This window comes from Mus caroli, chromosome 18 (assembly GCF_900094665.2).
Source record: "Mus caroli chromosome 18, CAROLI_EIJ_v1.1, whole genome shotgun sequence".
In the NCBI taxonomy this organism is placed as follows: domain Eukaryota; kingdom Metazoa; phylum Chordata; class Mammalia; order Rodentia; family Muridae; genus Mus; species Mus caroli.
In genome coordinates, this window is record NC_034587.1 from 9,054,477 (window position 1) to 9,071,641 (window position 17,165).

The 17,165-nt window shown below is 46.9% G+C and overlaps 1 protein-coding gene across 1 annotated transcript in view; it reads left to right on the forward strand.

Annotated features, from left to right (window-relative positions):
• Lama3 (laminin subunit alpha 3) overlaps positions 1 to 17,165 on the forward strand; it is a 129,562-nt gene that overhangs the window by 26,248 nt on the left and 86,149 nt on the right. Inside the window, 9 exon segments of the mRNA XM_029472159.1 lie at positions 1,040 to 1,166; positions 1,249 to 1,388; positions 3,498 to 3,613; positions 4,620 to 4,746; positions 4,748 to 4,799; positions 4,802 to 4,831; positions 5,683 to 5,887; positions 13,775 to 13,919; positions 14,328 to 14,468. Of these exon segments, the coding sequence (XP_029328019.1) occupies positions 1,040 to 1,166; positions 1,249 to 1,388; positions 3,498 to 3,613; positions 4,620 to 4,746; positions 4,748 to 4,799; positions 4,802 to 4,831; positions 5,683 to 5,887; positions 13,775 to 13,919; positions 14,328 to 14,468 (1,083 nt within the window).

Genomic DNA, 17,165 nt, shown 5'->3' on the forward strand with positions numbered 1-17,165 from the left:
AGAGAGAGAGAGAGAGAGAGAGAGAGAGAGAGAGAGAGAGAGAGAGAGAGAGAGAGAGAATGGAGTGTGGGTGCATTCTAATTAGCTCCAAGAGGGCTGAAAGCTGAAACTATAACTACCGACTGGAGACAGAGATAGTCAGGAGTGTGCAGGGGAAAGAGAGAAGAGGGAGCCAGCAAGTGTCTTTAGTAGACAAGAACCAGTGTGTAGAAGACCAGAGCTGAGAGAGTATTGTCCACACGGTGGAAGCCCCAAGGGTGTAGAAGCTGGCTCAAGGAGCCAGAGAGACACTTATGGCATAGAACAAGGAGAGGAACAGTTAAAGGACGTGGAGGAACAAGCAGGAACTCCACCTAGGGAGGGTTCCAAGAAGCTGAGGGACTTTAGCAGGCAGTTCCTAGGAGGAGGCAAGCAATGGCTTACCCTCCTTTTTGGTCCAATGTCAGGACTTATTGATTAATGGCCCATTGTTTGTGGCTCCCTTAAGGAACCTTGTTCATTTTCCTGGGAAACAGAAAAAATGTCATTACTTAAGTAGATTTTTGGACCTCTCACTCAGATCCCCAAGTGGAGAGCGTGCAGGCGTCAGGATATCCTATCAAATCACAGACATCAATGTTGGAGTTTATGTAGCACAGTGCTTTGGTGGGTCAGGGCAAAAATATGCTGAAAAGATCATACCATGCAACAAATCTCATGCAAGAAATTTATTGGACAGTGGGAGTGAAAGACTACTCCTGTGAAAGAAAGAGAGAGACAGAGACAGAGAGAGATACAGAAAGAGAGACAGAGAGAGAGACTGAGAGAGATGGACAGAGGGACAGGTGACAGTGCTGTGGCCGTGGGGACCTTTTGGAGGGTATGATGCATGTCACATTTGATGGTGGTGATAATGTGGCTGATGGTGCTGAGGTACTGAATGCAGCCTGGGGCCAACAGTGAGCTCTGGTGGAACCAACTATAGCAACATCTCATGTCCTAATTATTCAATGCTTTTCAGTTTGGGGGGGTTTTCTTCTCCCCTCTTTTCCCTTCCTAGAGTCAAGTGACCCTGAGAGGACTCATACCACACCTGGGCCGACATGTCTTTGTCATCCATTTTTATCAAGCAGAGCACCCGGGGTTTCCCACTGAGGTGATTGTGAATGGAGGAAGACAGTGGTCAGGTGAGCAACCATGAGCAGGCTCCATCCAGGACATGAGCCATACCATCCATGCAGCTGTGTGACAGCGCCTCTCCCTCCCCAGGTTCCTTCCTTGCCTCCTTCTGTCCCCACTTACTTGGCTGCCGGGACCAGGTGATCTCTGGTGGCCAGGTAGAGTTGGACATCTCTGAAGCAGAGGTAGCTGTGACAGTGAAGGTTCCAGATGGAAAGTCCTTAACGTTGGTGAGTTCTGTTTGGCCTTCAGTTGCTCCTTGGTCAGCCATTGTGGGTTAGGCTCCCGACAATACGTTCTTTAAGGAATGAACCCTATTTATGGAAAAGTTGGTTTGCAGGGAAGTTTTTGTGCTTTACAAACCCATAAAGACTAAACCATATGACAATCAAAGCCAGGAGGATAGGGACACTAGTGTAATCCCCCGCCTCTGCTTACTCCTTGCCCCTACTGGTAGCTTTTACTGTCCTCTCACTGCTTTCTGTCACTCTCTCCTGTGCCCCATTCGTGATTTTCCTTAACTCAGTGTCTATATGAGCTGTACCCCAGGTTACACTCTGAGACTCCTGTGTCATTTATCCATGGACAGCATCCATGCCCCTTAAGGCTGTTCTCTGATTTGTGGGAGCAGCAGCCATGCCTCTGAATTCACCCTGGATCTTGCCTGAACTCCAGGTGGTATCTGACTACCAGGAGTTCCCCTTACTCTGCCTGACCTGCTTCTGGGGTCCCTCATGCTGCTCATTGTATTGAACCTGTTTCACTGTGGTCCGGGTGCCTTGTTCTGGTTTGCTTTCTGCCTCTCCCTGGTCCATCTGCCTCATTCCTGTTTACGTACTTTGCTCTCAAATCCATGGCCCTTCCTAGCTGCTGCTAAGTCATTGTCCATCCATGTCTCCTGCTGTCCATGCGTCCCTCTTCCTTTCTCGACTGCAATCATCATTCAAAAGCTCACAGATAACGCCATTTTTGGCAATGCCAACAGGTTTTCTTGTGCTCTTTTCTACCGTCTAATACTACCTTTTGTCAAATTCTATTGACCAGTGAGCTTGGCTTAGAGTTTGTTCACTGGTTCCTTAAGGATGTCTAGAGAACCAGCAAGAATTTACTGGATTTTGCTCTGTGGTCCTCCAGTGCTGTGCTTATGAGTCCTCCTCTCTCTGAGGATGCTATCATTCCAGAGCATAAGGTATTCATTTTATACCTGTGTGCCTAGAACACCACCTAACACATGGTGCTCAGCAGATGTTTGTGTGTCACAGGAGAGCTACAAGCTGGTAAGCAGTTGTCAAAGGCATGACCTCTTCCTACAGGGTTTGCGGGTGTCATAGCTTGACACGTACAGTGTGGCACTGGACCGTGCCACCGTTATTCAGTATGATATACTGCATTACTTTTCTGTTGCTATGATGAATACACTATGACCAGGGTAATGTATAGAAGGAAGGGTTTATTTGGGCTTCTGGTTTCCACAGGATAAGCACCCATCCTGGAGGGAGCCAGCTGGGATGGTGGCTGGAGCTGAAAGCTTATAAACCATAATACATTATAAACCATAATCAGGAAATAGGAAGATGGAGTGGGGGAGTGTGCACACAAGCTGGGTTCTCAAAGCCTACTTTTGGTGATATACATCCTCCCACAAGGCCACACCTCCTAATCCTTCCTGAATAGTGCTACCCACCCGTGATCATGTGTTCAAATATCATTCTCATTTAAACCACAAGTACTAAATAAGTTTCAGAGGCAAGCTATGCCATGAGATTCCCTGCTGGTTCTGCAGCTTCAGTTTGCTTACCTTTAAAAATATGAAGTGGCCAGGCGTGGTAGCACACACCTTTAATCCCAGCACTTGGAAGGCAGAGGCGGGTGGATTTCTGAGTTTGAGGCCAGCCTGGTCTACAGAGTAAGTTCCAGGACAGCCATGGCTACACAGAGAAATGCTGTCTGGAAGGAAAAAACAAACAAACAAACAAAGAAAGAAACAAAAACAAAAAAACCAAATCGATGATCCCTGAAGAACCAGAGACCCAGTCACCCCTAACAGGCCATGCTCAAGGTACCTTGAATCAACTGCTGCTTGACACTGCTCTTCCTTATTCCTAGAAGCAGGCGCTCCAAGAGCCAACAGTGCTCACTGTTTCTTAGTGATGCGATGCCAGTCTAGCCTTTAGCCCTGCCTCCTTTAGCCTTCCTCCGGTTCTCGGCTACACTTCCTTCATAAGTCCCATCTTCCTGGCATTTGAATAAACAGGAAAGGATGTGGGTCTCTCCTCTGACTGGCTGGTCACAAGCATGCCTGTTGTAAATCTAAACTCAGGCCGATGGCTTCATTTTAGGTCCGGGTTCTAGTGGTACCTGCAGAGAATTACGACTACCAAATTCTTCACAAAACAACAGTGGACAAGTCCTCCGAGTTCATCAGCAGTTGTGGAGGAGACAGCTTTTATATTGAGTAAGTGTCATTTTGTTGGAGGGCTCTGGCTCTGGCATGCACGGGCTGTGCTCACATTCCCAGTCAGAGTGAGGTCTGGAGAGAGACTGGCCTGGAGTCTACCCTCTTCTCACCAGCTAGGGAAGTAACAGTGAGTCTGGGCTCTCAGGAAGATGATGTCCTTTCTCTGTGCCCGCCACTCTATAAGAGACCTTACCATGTACCATCTGGACAAGGTGACCACACTCAACCCAGAACAAAGCAGAGGTCTGCACTCACCTGGGGATTAGTGACCAGTTAGGAGACTCTCTTGCCCTTTGCTCTTTCTGATGCATGTCTTAAAGATGCCACACAGAGTGTCTTCCACTGACAAGGACATAGCCCAGATTTCCACTCACCTCTCTAGTGGGGACTATGCCTTCTGTGCCCTGTCTTCTCTTATCCCTGAGTGCTAAGAGCATGCTAACCCCAATGCAAGCTCTGCTGTGGAACCCAGGGCCTTAGATGCTTCTGCAATGAGCCAGGAGCTGCAGAAGCCCTGAAGACAGACCAACTCTTCTTGTACAGTGACAGCAAAAGCCAGGGCCCCAGAGCCAAGCCACTGTGGTACAAATGGCTTTTTGTTCATGCCTTTCTCCTCATCCTTGTTCGGAATGTCACCCAACAGCTATGGCACCTCAGCTGCCTTATCTGTGAAACAGACTAGGACCCAATTGGTCAGTTGGTCATGAGGTTGAGATAACATCCCGTCTTGTCCTCACTGTCTCCCCACAAGCTGTAACTCATCCTGCAGCTCTTCCATCACCCAAGTTTCCACTAGCCACTCCTGTGATATCCTCTCCTGGGGCAGATGTTGGGGGAAGGGTGGCTGTCACTGGCTGAATTTACAATGGGGTTATTTTTCACTTCTTCTATAGCTTAGTGATCAATGTCACCCCAATAGATGCTACCAGGTGGAACTTGAAGAAAGGGAAGCTGGGGATGGACACACCCCACATAATCACCATGAGTTGTTTTGTTCCCACAGTCCCCAGGCAGCCTCTGGATTCTGTAAGAATTCTGCAAGGTCCCTGGTAGCCTTTTACCATAATGGTGCCATACCCTGTGAGTGCGACCCTGCTGGGACTGCCGGCCATCACTGTAGTCCTGAGGGTGGGCAGTGCCCTTGCCGGCCCAATGTCATCGGGAGGCAGTGCACCCGCTGTGCAACAGGCTACTATGGATTCCCATACTGCAAGCGTAAGTGAGCACTGCTGAGCTTCTGAAGCCTCCTCTGGTCCCCAGGGCATGATGCTTGTGCAAGGCAGGACTTCTCAAACACCACTGTTTTTTAGATGCACCCTGGGGGGGCTTATGGTAAGGTCCTGATTCAAGAGATCTAGTCTGGGCCTAAAACTCTGCCCTTCTAATAAATGCCCAGGCTATCTCATGCCATATGTCTATACTCTGAGCAGCCAGGCTCTCGGCTATGAATATAAATGTAAACATAAACATAAATGTGAGTGTATATGGGTTGCATGTGAGCAGCTCATTCCTAGCAGAAGCACTTCCAGGTTGTGTGGCCCGATGTAGCCTCAGTTTAGATAGGACGTATTACTCACTAACTTAGAAACCCTTGCATTTTTACTTAAGAATCATCCTGTGACCTGATACCCTGGGTCTACCCATGATGTAAGTGGCAGTGAGTGACACAGGTGTGCAGACAGAGCACCGCAAAGGGACCAGTCTTTGTCTGAATAAACAAAAACAATCTCACTCCTGCACAATGTGCTGACCCTGGACCCAAGAGTTCTGGAAGGTGGGGGCTGCTTCAGAATGTCTTGAACAGTCACTACTTCATACCTTCTAGAGCCTTCTGATAATCAGGATAGATCGGGAGGGGAGGAGGTAGCAGCCTGGTTGGTTCATGGCGTATGTAACCTGGAGGCAGTTACCTCAGCTGCCTCTCACTTGCTATGAGTGGTTCAGATCACCATGGGCAATGGCAAGGGAAAAGGAAACAATTCCCCAGATGGCTTGGGAACTTATGGAAGTCTCCATGGTTTGTGCAGTCCAACTCTCTCACCCAGTGTCTCTTTATGCCTTGGCAGCTTGTAATTGTGGCAGACGCCTTTGTGAAGAGGTGACAGGGAAGTGTCTCTGCCCACCCCACACAGTCAGGCCTCAGTGTGAGGTCTGTGAGATGAATTCCTTCAACTTCCACCCTGTGGCTGGCTGTGACGTCTGCAACTGCTCCAGGAAGGGCACCATTGAGGCGGCCATCTCTGAGTGTGACAGGGACAGCGGGCAGTGCAGGTGAGCTATGATGCATGAGTGTGCCAGGTCCTGTCATGGGACGATCAGGTGCCATCTGCAAGTAGGAGTCCTTGTCATTCTTCTCTTCCTACCTGTGCACTGTGCTGGCTTCGAGATGGAGCTTCCCAGCAAGAAGAGATTTTGCTGGGCAGGTTGGTTGGTCCATGCTGACTCAGGGCAGCCAGGCAGACGCAGCCTTGCCCATGTATGCCAGCATGTTGTTGCAACAGGATTGTGCTGTGTGCACGCCATGCCTCACTGTCTTGATGGTTGGCTTTGATTGCTTCCAGATGTAAAGTCATCTGGAAAGGGTCTCTCAGCATACTTTAGACAATCCCTCTTGATTCCCTTCCCAGGTGATTCTAGACTGGGTCAAGTGGACAAAAACTAACCATTACAGGCCTCCAAAGCAGGATTTGTTGGGAGTAGGGAACCAGGCAGAGTTGGCCATCTTCAGGAGCCACTATGGTCCAGTGTACAATAGCCAAGAAATGGTGACTAAATTAGTTATTTGTTAAAATGCCCTGGTAAAGGTGAGTAAAAAGAGGAAGGGGTTCTCAGTCTGGGGACACTGTTCATTATGCCAGGGAAGGCAGGGTGGATGGATCCTGAAGTGGCTGACCCCACACATCTTAGCCAGGATGCAGGGATCGGTGACTGCCAGTGCTGGACCTGCTTTCTCCCTTTTTATTCAGGCTCATTTAACTAGATAGCCTATGGTCCCCATGCCCAGGTCTCCTGGGTGACCCTGGGGAGCTGTCAGTTTGACAGTCAACCACCAGAAGGATAAAGTTCTCCTGGAATATTGCTGAAGGGTTTGGTTGAGCCAGCTAGGCTCCCACTAGAGTGAAGACTGGTGTCACCTGTTCCCAGGTGGCAAGTTTAATTTCATCAGAGCTGGAAAATAGCTACAGGGGGAAAGACTAGGATTCAGACCCCAAGAAAAGGCTGGGGGAAGTTCAATTGGGGTTTTATAGCAGGAAAATGAGTGCACCCAGTGTATAGCCAGGCTTATGCAGAAGGCACACAAGCCGCAAGGAAACAGTGTCAGCCTGGGTGTCTGCATAGACGGATGTACTGAAAAGCTGCTACATATACACTAGAATTTTATTCAGCCATAAAGAAAAATGAGATCATAACATTTGCAGGTAAATGGACAGAGCTGGAAAATACAATATTACATGAGGTGACCCAGGCTCAGACAGACAAACTGCATGTTCCCTTTCATATGTCGATCCTAGCTTGTGATGTTTATATGAGAGAGAACAGGGTGTGGGTCATGGAACTGGGGTGGCATAAGATGGGAAGCAAGGCATTCAGAGAGAGGAGTAGGCAGAACAGCAGAACACAGGAATGGCAGCAGAAGGTGATACCTGCAGAGGGAGGGCAGGAGTGGGCAGGGATTGATGAGGGGGCTAAGACTGGCCTGGGGAGGGAATCTTTTGAAGTATAATTATGTATGGAAATGGCCATAAGAAACCCTCTGTGACTTTATATGTTAACTACTAATTTAAACAGAAAACATACAGTCCAGCCCTCTCACCCTCATACGTTGTATATGGATTGGGGTCTGGGATGGGACAAGCCTCGGCGACCCCAGCTTGAGGGCAGATATGTCACCATCCTGAGGCTGCTCTGACAGGAGACAATGGTGATTTACTCTCTCTCAGTTAAATTGGCAGAAATCTGAGTCCAAGGGGAAGCCCTGAGGAAAAACCTGGTTCATGTCCTCCCTTCACTCCTGGGGCTGCGAGCATTCCTTGGCTGGTGGGCACATCAGCGATCTCTGTCCCATCACTGCATGCCATTTTCCTCTTATGTCTCTCTCCACAAGGCGCTCACCTCCCTGTGTTTATCCCTTCTTTGTTTGCTATAAGGACAGCAAGCAGGCCAGCTCAATATCCAGCAAACTCTAGGATCTCTCCATCTTACTACAAAGAATTATTTTCAGATTACAGTCCATGGCTGGAACTGGGAGTTAGAGTCAGAACACCTGCATGTACCTTTGGTGAACACAGTTTAGCTCTCCATTACACCAATGGTTCACTCTCCAAGAAAGAGCCCTTCACCACACCTTTAGCAGCTGTCTGGCGCCTGCCAGCTCCTTTGGGTGGGGAGATCTTGTAAGGAAGTTGAGAGAAAAACGAGTCATGAACTATCCTAACGCTTTGAAACCACAACCGTGAGTCCTGCTTGAGTCAATAATCAGGCATGGGCCTCTTCGGATGTCTGGGCTTGATCATAGGAAGCTTAGGAACTGAGATCCTGTTCAAATGGAGAAAAGCCTGAACACTCACTTAACCCCTAACTGTTGGTCAGGAGAACCTTGGGGTTTCCCAGTACTGCTGACACAGTGGGGGAAGAGGAATTTGAAAAACTTAAAAGCAGTTAAAGCAGCAGAGATGATAGATGGGTGTGCCACAGTATTTTAGGAAAATACCCTGAGAAATTTTAACAACCCACTCTCAGCCAGGATAATTTAACTGACTAGAAATTTCTGAACTTAGGAGCAAGTTCATGCTTATGTGACAGGCGCTTTACCCACTGAGTTGTCTCCCCACTCTTGCGAATAATTTCTGTGTAAAACCTGGCAGCAAGGAAGACTATGTTTAGCAATATCTAAAGCCCAAACAAGAAAAAAAAATCCCAGAAAAGACTTGGACAAAAGGGCTTCCACACAGGGCTAGCAACTTGGGAAGGCCTCGATGGCTAATCGAGTAATAGGGGGCACCAGGCAATATTGTCACCAGGGAAGGCAGGGTCCTTCACGACCTGTGGCATCTTTCTCTCATCCCTGGAATGATCTGTCTCAGGCTGTTTTCCCATCCCCAGCCCTTAGTGAGGAATAGTGCAGGCTGAGTTTACAGCAGGTTGTGTCCTGCCTCTGCCACTTACTGTGTAGGTGACCTTGAGCAAACTTCTCCTCCTCTCTGGCCTTCATTCGTCCATAAAAAAGGGACCCTCTAACCCACAGAGCATCTATGTATATGAGTGTATGTATAAATATATATGTATATATACATGTGGGGCCGTGGGTGTGGGGGAAAAAGGGGAGTGGGAGAGAACCCGTGTCCCGCCAGAGTTCCAGTGCTCTGGGCGGGCTGACGTGGAAGGACTGCCCCATGCTCTCCATGTGCCCAGAGTGGGTATCTGGCTGTGGGAAGTCACAGAATCTGAGCTCTTCAGGGGTGGGGTGGGGGGTAGACAAGGGGCAGTCCTAGGCACCAGGTTCCCAGCCTCCAGCATACTACACTGGATACACAGAGGAGCTGAGAACAGAATGGGGGCCCCCAGGGCAACACTGAGCCCCGGGTCCAAAGGGAGGAGAGGGTAGGAGGATAGGGTGCTGGGTGGTTCCCACACTGGCCAGAGTCCTTGGTCTGGTTTGTGACTGGAGTGCAGAAAGGCCTTCTGGTGGGAGGTTAGACGTGGCTCGTTAGGAAAAAGCCTATCCCATCAGTCAAGCACAACGGGCCTTGATGATTAGAGACAGTCTATGGTTTTAGAGCTTTATTGTAGAAAAGCACAGGGAAAGAGAGAAGGTAGAAAGAGGGAGACTGGCCATGGCCACATGGAGGGTGGTGGAGGGAAGGGAAAGAGAGAAGGAGGGCTAGAGATGAGAGTAAGAAAGGTGAAAGCTTAAAGAGAGCAGAGCGAGGAGGGGCCAAGCAGCTCCTTCTATAGTGGGCTGGGCTATCAGGTAACTGTAGCAAGGAGCATACCTGGCTATAGTCAGGTAACTGTGGGGGTGGAGTCTAGCCAGAATGCCAGAAGCTTAGGACATTGTCTGTGTGACTGATAGTCACAGAATTATGGAGTTGGGGGCTCTGTGGTGTTAGGCACCTGTCTCTGGGAATGTGGCGCACTTTTCCATCCCTTGTAGAGTTCTCTACTGGGTCACTGGAGCAAGCCCCATTCAACCAAAATAGGTTGCCTATCACAGTCCCACATATACATATACTTGTAAATATTGTATATAATTGTATATGTTTATATATGCATATATACATACACACACAATTATATATCACGTATAAACACTCTTAAGGCAATGCCTGACATGCTGGCATGCACTCAGCACCCAGTGACTATAAGTTGTTGAAACGTGTTGGGGCCATGGGTGTCTGCTCTCTCTCTCTGTGCTCTGTTTCCCTGAGACCCATCCCTTTTCGTGCTCTTCCTTACCTCTGCTCCAGAACATTTCTCAGGTCCACACGCCCCTCCAGATCCACACTGACTGTCATTCCATCTTCACACAAATTAACCCATCTCAATTCTCTGACTGGCTTTCTTAGGACCATGTCTCTCAAATTCCTCGGGTTCCTGTAGTCTCACATATATAATGAAAAATAATTTTAAGAATTTTCAATTTGATTTGTTTGCATATATATGCATATATGTGTGTATGTGTCAGCATGAGTGTATGTACATATGTGTGTGCAGGTATGCTCAGAGGCTAGGAGAGTGTTGAATCCCCTGGAACTAGAGGTACGGGTATTTGTGAACCACCTGACATGGGTGCTGAGAACAGAGCTCTAGTGATTATGACTGAACAGGAAATGTTCAGAACCACTGAGCCAGCTCTACAGCCCCTGATGAAATAGTAATTTTAATGGTCTTCTAATGAAAGCACCCTCTTAGCTGATCTTTAACTCCCAAATCCTAAGTCAGTGTGACCCCCCCCCATCATTGTTGTGCCTTTTAAGCCTTCTCACCTCTTAGACTTAAACATAATCTGCTTAACAATGACAGCCTCTTTCTTGTGTTTAACATACCAAGACATATCCAGTCACATGTCACCTTCTGACAAGGGACAGACTCTCCCCTAGTGGGTCTGTCCTTTCTGCTGACTACTACCCTCATTAAGTCATGTTGGGGCACTGGCGCTCTCCTGACTGCTCCCCTCCTTCTGACCTGTTTTTTTTTTTTTTTTCACTCATTCAAGTAAGCAAGCAGCTAGCCAAGGAGTCTGGTTGGTACCATGACAACAGAGAAGAAAAGGCAACCATTTTCTCTGAAGTCTGCTGATCATCTTTTAAATTGACTTAGAGTCATCCTGACCTTACACATTTTTCTGGGGAGACTCTGGATCCCTAATTTAATAGAAATATGCTAATTCACAGTTTTTCTTGGATTTTAACATCTGTTTCCTTCTGAATTCTGTCACTAGTACATAATGCTGTTCATGAAACTGGAGGCAGTGCTGATAAATTCAGGTTTCTGGTTCCTTTGTCTTCAGAATCTTTAAATTGTTGATCATACCTAGCATTGTATATATTTATGCATACAATATGATGTTTCAACTCATGCATATGCTGTATAATGGTTGTCAGGGCATATAGTATAAACACCATATTAAGTCTGGCATATGCCATGCTTTTTTTTATCCCCTCATCCACTGATGGGCACATAGCTTGATTCTGGCTTTTGAGCAGTTGTAAATGGCAGTGCAGTTGGCCATGAGCATGATGCTGTCTCTATGGCACGCCACCATCATCTCCTTTGCAAATGAACCTACAATGTGGTTTTTGATGAATGCTTGTACTGGATTTTACTGTATGCGTATATGTCTCTGTTTTATTCCTCGGGCTTTATGTAAGGTTTCGTCTTGGGCAGTGTCTCAATCACATTTATTTTCTAATGGGAAAACCTATACTAATTCATCATGACAGCTTATGGTAAGTGCCACGCTGTGTATGGAATGCTTTGGTGATGTGATTCTCCACACAGCATCAATTCCATCATACCACCCCTTCATCAAAATCTTCCTCAGTTTCCCATCATCTCTAATCATGAAGGCCAGTCTTAGAGCAGTCTGGCCCACACTTACTGTAACATCCTTCCCCGTCTCTTCTGCATTTCTACCTTCTCCATAAGCTTTGCACACTTTTCCAGTCATGAAAGGCTCGATTCCTCTTCTTCTGCCTTCCAATTATACATGCCTTCAAGGATGTTGTGCTGCAAACTTAAAACTCACAGAAAGAATGAGACACAAGTTGCAGAGATGCCCCCACCAGTTTTAAACACAAGTAAGCTTAATATTTTCTCATCCTATTTCTTACAGTATTACATAATTTCTTACATCTCTGGGTCTTCAGCAAATCTGTGCAGTGGTAAAGACTAGCTTGTTCAGCTTTGTCTCCCACCACCATCATTAATTCTCAGATGGGTGAATGAATGACATGCTAGACTTTGGACTGTAGATGGACACTGGAGTTCAATGTGACCATCATATGAAGGGAACTGAACTGTAGCACTTAATAACAAAAAGACAGCATTCTCCTGGTGCGTCTGCACCCGGCTGCCTATGAGATGCCTCAGGGATGAGTTCATGGCCCAAATCCCTAGGGCTGCCCTGCTGTTCTCCAGCTGATAGCAATGAATGCAGTCCTCTTCCCTCTGCACTGTGGGCCACAATGTGGGTTGCAAAGAGGCTCCTTGGAGAAATGTTCAAGGCCAGGCTGTCTCAAGGTTGGCTTAGAAGATACTCAGCCAGACTCTGGAGTGTCTTTGTTCTTCCCGGTTGTCATGACACCACCCCAGACTCCTTGGTTACTTGATGTTATACAGGATTCAGAAGCTCAGTGGTGCAAACATTGCACTATTCTGGAATACAGATTCTATGTTCTGCAAGGTCTGCTTAACTTGTCATCCCCATCTTGGGTGGGCAGGGACCAGGTCCAAGGCCGCTGCTCCCTGTTTTGTGTCTCCCCTCCAGTCTTGTACTCTCAGCTGCCTTGTGCATGCGGATGAACACAGAACTTGTTCCAGTGTGACAGATGTGGCTGCCCATCATCCCCTTTGTGTCATCAGCTCACTAGGGTTCTGAAGTCAACAGGCAGAGAGAGAAAGAGAGAGAGAGAGAGAGAGAGAGAGAGAGAGAGAGAGAGAGAGAGAGAGAGAGAGAGAGAGAGAGAGAGAGAGAGAGAGAGCTCTACTTTGGTTTCCCTTCTGTCTTGCCTGAGCCAGCCCCTCCTATAGCTGTACTGGCCTTAACCTACCCACTGCCTTTTCCCCCATAACAAATGGAGAAAATGGAGACTCTAATGATGGCACTTTCATCAACGCACCTTCTTCTAGGTCCTGCCATAGGCTCTTGTTGTGAGTGGAACATGAATGGACCTGCAGAATCTAATACAGTTGAGCTTTGAATGTGAAATGCACCCTTTAGGCTCATGTGTTTGCACATTTGTTTGGGAAGGCTGTGGAATCTATAGAAGACTGGGCTTCACTGGAAGAAGTGGGCAGATGGAGAAAGGCCTTGAAGCTTTTATAGCCCAACCTCACTTATCTTGAGGTTTCTGGCATCTTTCATGATTTGATACCATGTCTTCTCACTGTAAACCCTTCCTCCATTAAGTTGCTTTTTGTGGAGGTGTCTTATTGTAGCAACTGGAAAAGAAGCCATGGTGAGTATCAAGAGGACAGAATTCAATCCAAAATACCTGGTTGTGGTTTCTAGGAGCTGCAAGTACCCACATAGGTGCATATTTTGTTATATGATGTTTGGCTACAATCTCATTGGTTTCTTGTTCAGAAATACGAAACCTATCTAACTTGAGACTGAAGGCATCCACTGTACAAGTTGTTAGGCATCAGCATTAAGTTAATGTAGCCTTGAGTCAGAGCGCTGCTGCCTATTTGCTGAAAGAAACATTCTGGACCTTGAGATAAGGTCTATTTCATAACAACAGCGCTGCTCCTCTCCCCCACATAGTGACATGTGGATGTCAGCACCCCACACATAAGCTCTCCCTTCTGTGGCTGTCAGCAGCCACCTCAGCCACTGTGTAATTGGTTCCCTGCATTGTCTGCTCTATCACAATGCAGGCGGCTTTTAGAACCATGCAGAGTGATGACAGGATTGGTTCCTTTATCCCTGTACAGGTGCAAGCCTAGAGTCACAGGGCAGCAGTGTGACAAGTGTGCTCCTGGCTTCTACCAGTTCCCTGAGTGTGTCCCCTGCAGCTGTAACAGAGATGGGACTGAGCCCAGCGTATGTGACCCAGAGACTGGGGCTTGCATGTGCAAGGTGAGACAGGTCATGTACCCAGGAGTTCTGACCTCTGATATGTTCTGTAATGTGCTAGCATTTCGTACTTATTGTCTCCTTTCATAGGCATAATTGAAGGAAAGTTCCTCCTCATCCTTTGGAAAGGCCACAGACCCCTCCCCCTCTCCCTATGATAATCTGTTGATATGGACTGTTTTCTACAGCACCAAGAGACCCATAGCTTCCTTGTGATTTGTTCTTGGATAAAGACTGGGGTTATTCACCCTGCTGTAGGGCCCACTGGCTTATAGGTGGGTTCACAGCCTAGTGGGCCACCAACGTGGTAGAAGCTGGACGAGTTGCTCTCCTCCAGCTGTCAGTCTTTGTAGAACTGCCTCTGTGCTTCTCAGAGCTGAAGAGTGTCTTACAGGACTCATTCTTCAACAGGAAAATGTGGAGGGCCCCCAATGTCAACTGTGTCGAGAAGGATCATTCTACCTGGACCCAACAAACCCAAAGGGTTGTACCAAGTGCTTCTGTTTCGGAGTGAATACTGACTGTCAGAGTTCACATAAGCAACGAGCTAAGGTATGTGAGAGATCAGTCTTTGGGTTCTTGGCCAGTATCAGCAGGAGCTGTGGCATGTTTTGTGTATTTGATTCACATAGCCACTATTGCCCTCACTATAAATAGTAAAACTGTTCCATCTTTCCCACCCCTGCTCCTGCAATGACAACTCTGAGACTAATTATTTATTAACAAATGCCTAGGCCATGAGCTTTGGCTCATTCCCTTACTAGCTCACAACTTATTTAATCCATTCAAACTATCCTGTGTCTTCCACATGCTTAATTACCTGTCCTCAGCTTCATGCGTCCAAGTCCAGGCAAATCTCTTTATTTTATCCTGAGGTCAGCTACCTGCTGGCTTACATCCATCTCTCAGAACTCCTGGATGAACCTCTCCTTTTATTCTATCCTGAGTTCATCTATGTGGCCAGTTACCTCTGCTGAGCTCCCATGCTTCTGACTGCCTCTGTCTTCCCCTTGCAAATCTTCATACCTCTCACTGTTTCCCAGAATCCTCTCTCTTCCAGCCAGTGTTCCACTTCCTATTTCCTGCCTCTGCTCATTGGCCATCCATCGGCTTTTTAAATGACAGGTGATGCTTCTCGTTACACCTCACTGCACAGATATCATGATTGTTCCTCGGGTTATTCAGGTCTTTGATCCAGTGTCATGTGCTCAGGCTGCCTTCTCTCCTTGCAAAGCAGCTCATCCTGGTCACTCTGTATTGCTGCCCTTGATGTCTCCATAACATTTAGCTCTTTATGCCTTTAACTTTAAAAATTATTCTTTCCTTTCTTCATCGGTAGAAGGTGAGCTCCTTAACACACACCAGGGCTTAGGACAGGATTTGGTACATGAAAGATGCCCAGCAAATAGTCATTCAGTGATAGAATTTGACAAAGTATCCAGACAGACATCTGGATAGACAGACCTGCAGGGTGAGGGTTGGAAGGTCCACAAGCACACTGATTCTGTCACTGTGAAGTGACATGCCATGTCCTTGAGCCTTTCCACCCTTGATGAGCTTTCTAAAGAATCATTTATTGTCTTCATAGAGTTCCCATTATACAGGTATGATCATTATCTATCATTGTCATTATCAGTTGCTAATTGACTGGTAATTGACCTATGGGAACGTTAAGGATGGGCTGAAAGTTCAACCCCTCCTCATACCTCCTGGTCTTTCTGGTCTCTAGTTCCCATCCTGAGGCTAACTAGGGAGCCTAATAATCAGCATCTCACAAGCATACAGAGTAGATGTTTGCACGTGTCTGGGTTCATCTGTGTGTGCAGATATGCTGTGTGCATGTGTGGAACAGATGTTGATGTTGGTGTCTTCTCTTATGGTATTTCACCATACATATTGATGTGAGCTCTCTCTCTCTCTCTCTCTCTCTCTCTCTCTCTCTCTCTCTCTCTCTCTCTCTCTGCAACCGGAGCTTGCCGGTTCTGCTACTCTAAGCAGATAGCTTACTCTGGACCTATCACATCTCTGCTTCCTGAGGCTTGGGATTACAGGTGAGCTGCCCTGCCTGCACAGCATTTATATGGGTTCTAGGGATTCAGACTCTGATCCTCATGTATTGCAGTAAGCGCTTTAGTCTCTATGCTACTCCTCCAGCCCCACAGAATATGTATTTATGATGGTAACAGCATATTCTTCATTCTCTCTTTATATTCTTCCTGTTTTACTTTCTCGAATATTTTATCACATCTTAAATTTGCCTACTTTGTGTAGTGTGTGTATGTGTGTGTGTGTGTGTAGTGTGTGTGTGTAGTGTGTGTGTAGTATGTGTGTGTGTGTTCATAGAAGGGTGTGTGTATATGTATGATGAAGCCAGAGATCAATGTCAAATGTCTTCCTCTATAATCTCCATCTCAGTTTCTGAGATAGCCCCTCACTGGCCTGGATCTTGCAGAGGGAAGACTGATTGGTGCCCTCCCATCTTCATTTCCCAAGCACTGGGACCAGAGATGCATGCCACCTTTTAGTGTGGGCTCTTGGAGATCAGACTCGGGTTCCCGTGCCTGTGAGACACAGGCTTTCCCAATGGAGCCCTCACTCTAGCCATCTCTGTCCACTTTTTAACTTCATAAACTAAGACTTTTATCAACTCTATTAGTCCATGAACCAGTAGCAGCACGTGTTCTGTTTTTGTGTAACATTGTTTTATACATTTGACTGCTTCCTGAATGGAGGATGGACTGGTAAGTGGAAGAAATTAGATTGTATATCTGTTTTGTAGCCTTCCCTTCTCACCCCTCATGAAACCAGGAGGCTTTATTCCTAAGCTACTCCTCATCCATTCTTTATCCCTCTAAATAGAGCAGGCTTCCTTGGTGACAAAGGAAATATTTTATTTTGGCTACTGTATTCCATAACACATTTTAAAAAATGTTCCATTTTTAGTGTTATTCTAAACCTTAAGAGCTAAGTTAATTTATTGACAGTTTTATACACGCATAGAACGAGTTCTGATTATTCCTTCCCCTCCCTCCCCCTCTTACCTCTTTCCCACAGCTACTTACCCCTTTCTTTCCTTCCTGTCCCTTTCCCAGATCAATGACCCTTGGTTTGGTTTTGTTAACCATTTAGTTTACTAGGGTCATCGGAGTGACTGTTGAATGGTAATTCCCACTGGAGCCCGATAGAGTCACTGCTGCTTCCACAGCTAATGGCAGTGACTCCCTCTTTTCATGAATCTGTCTGTAAGAA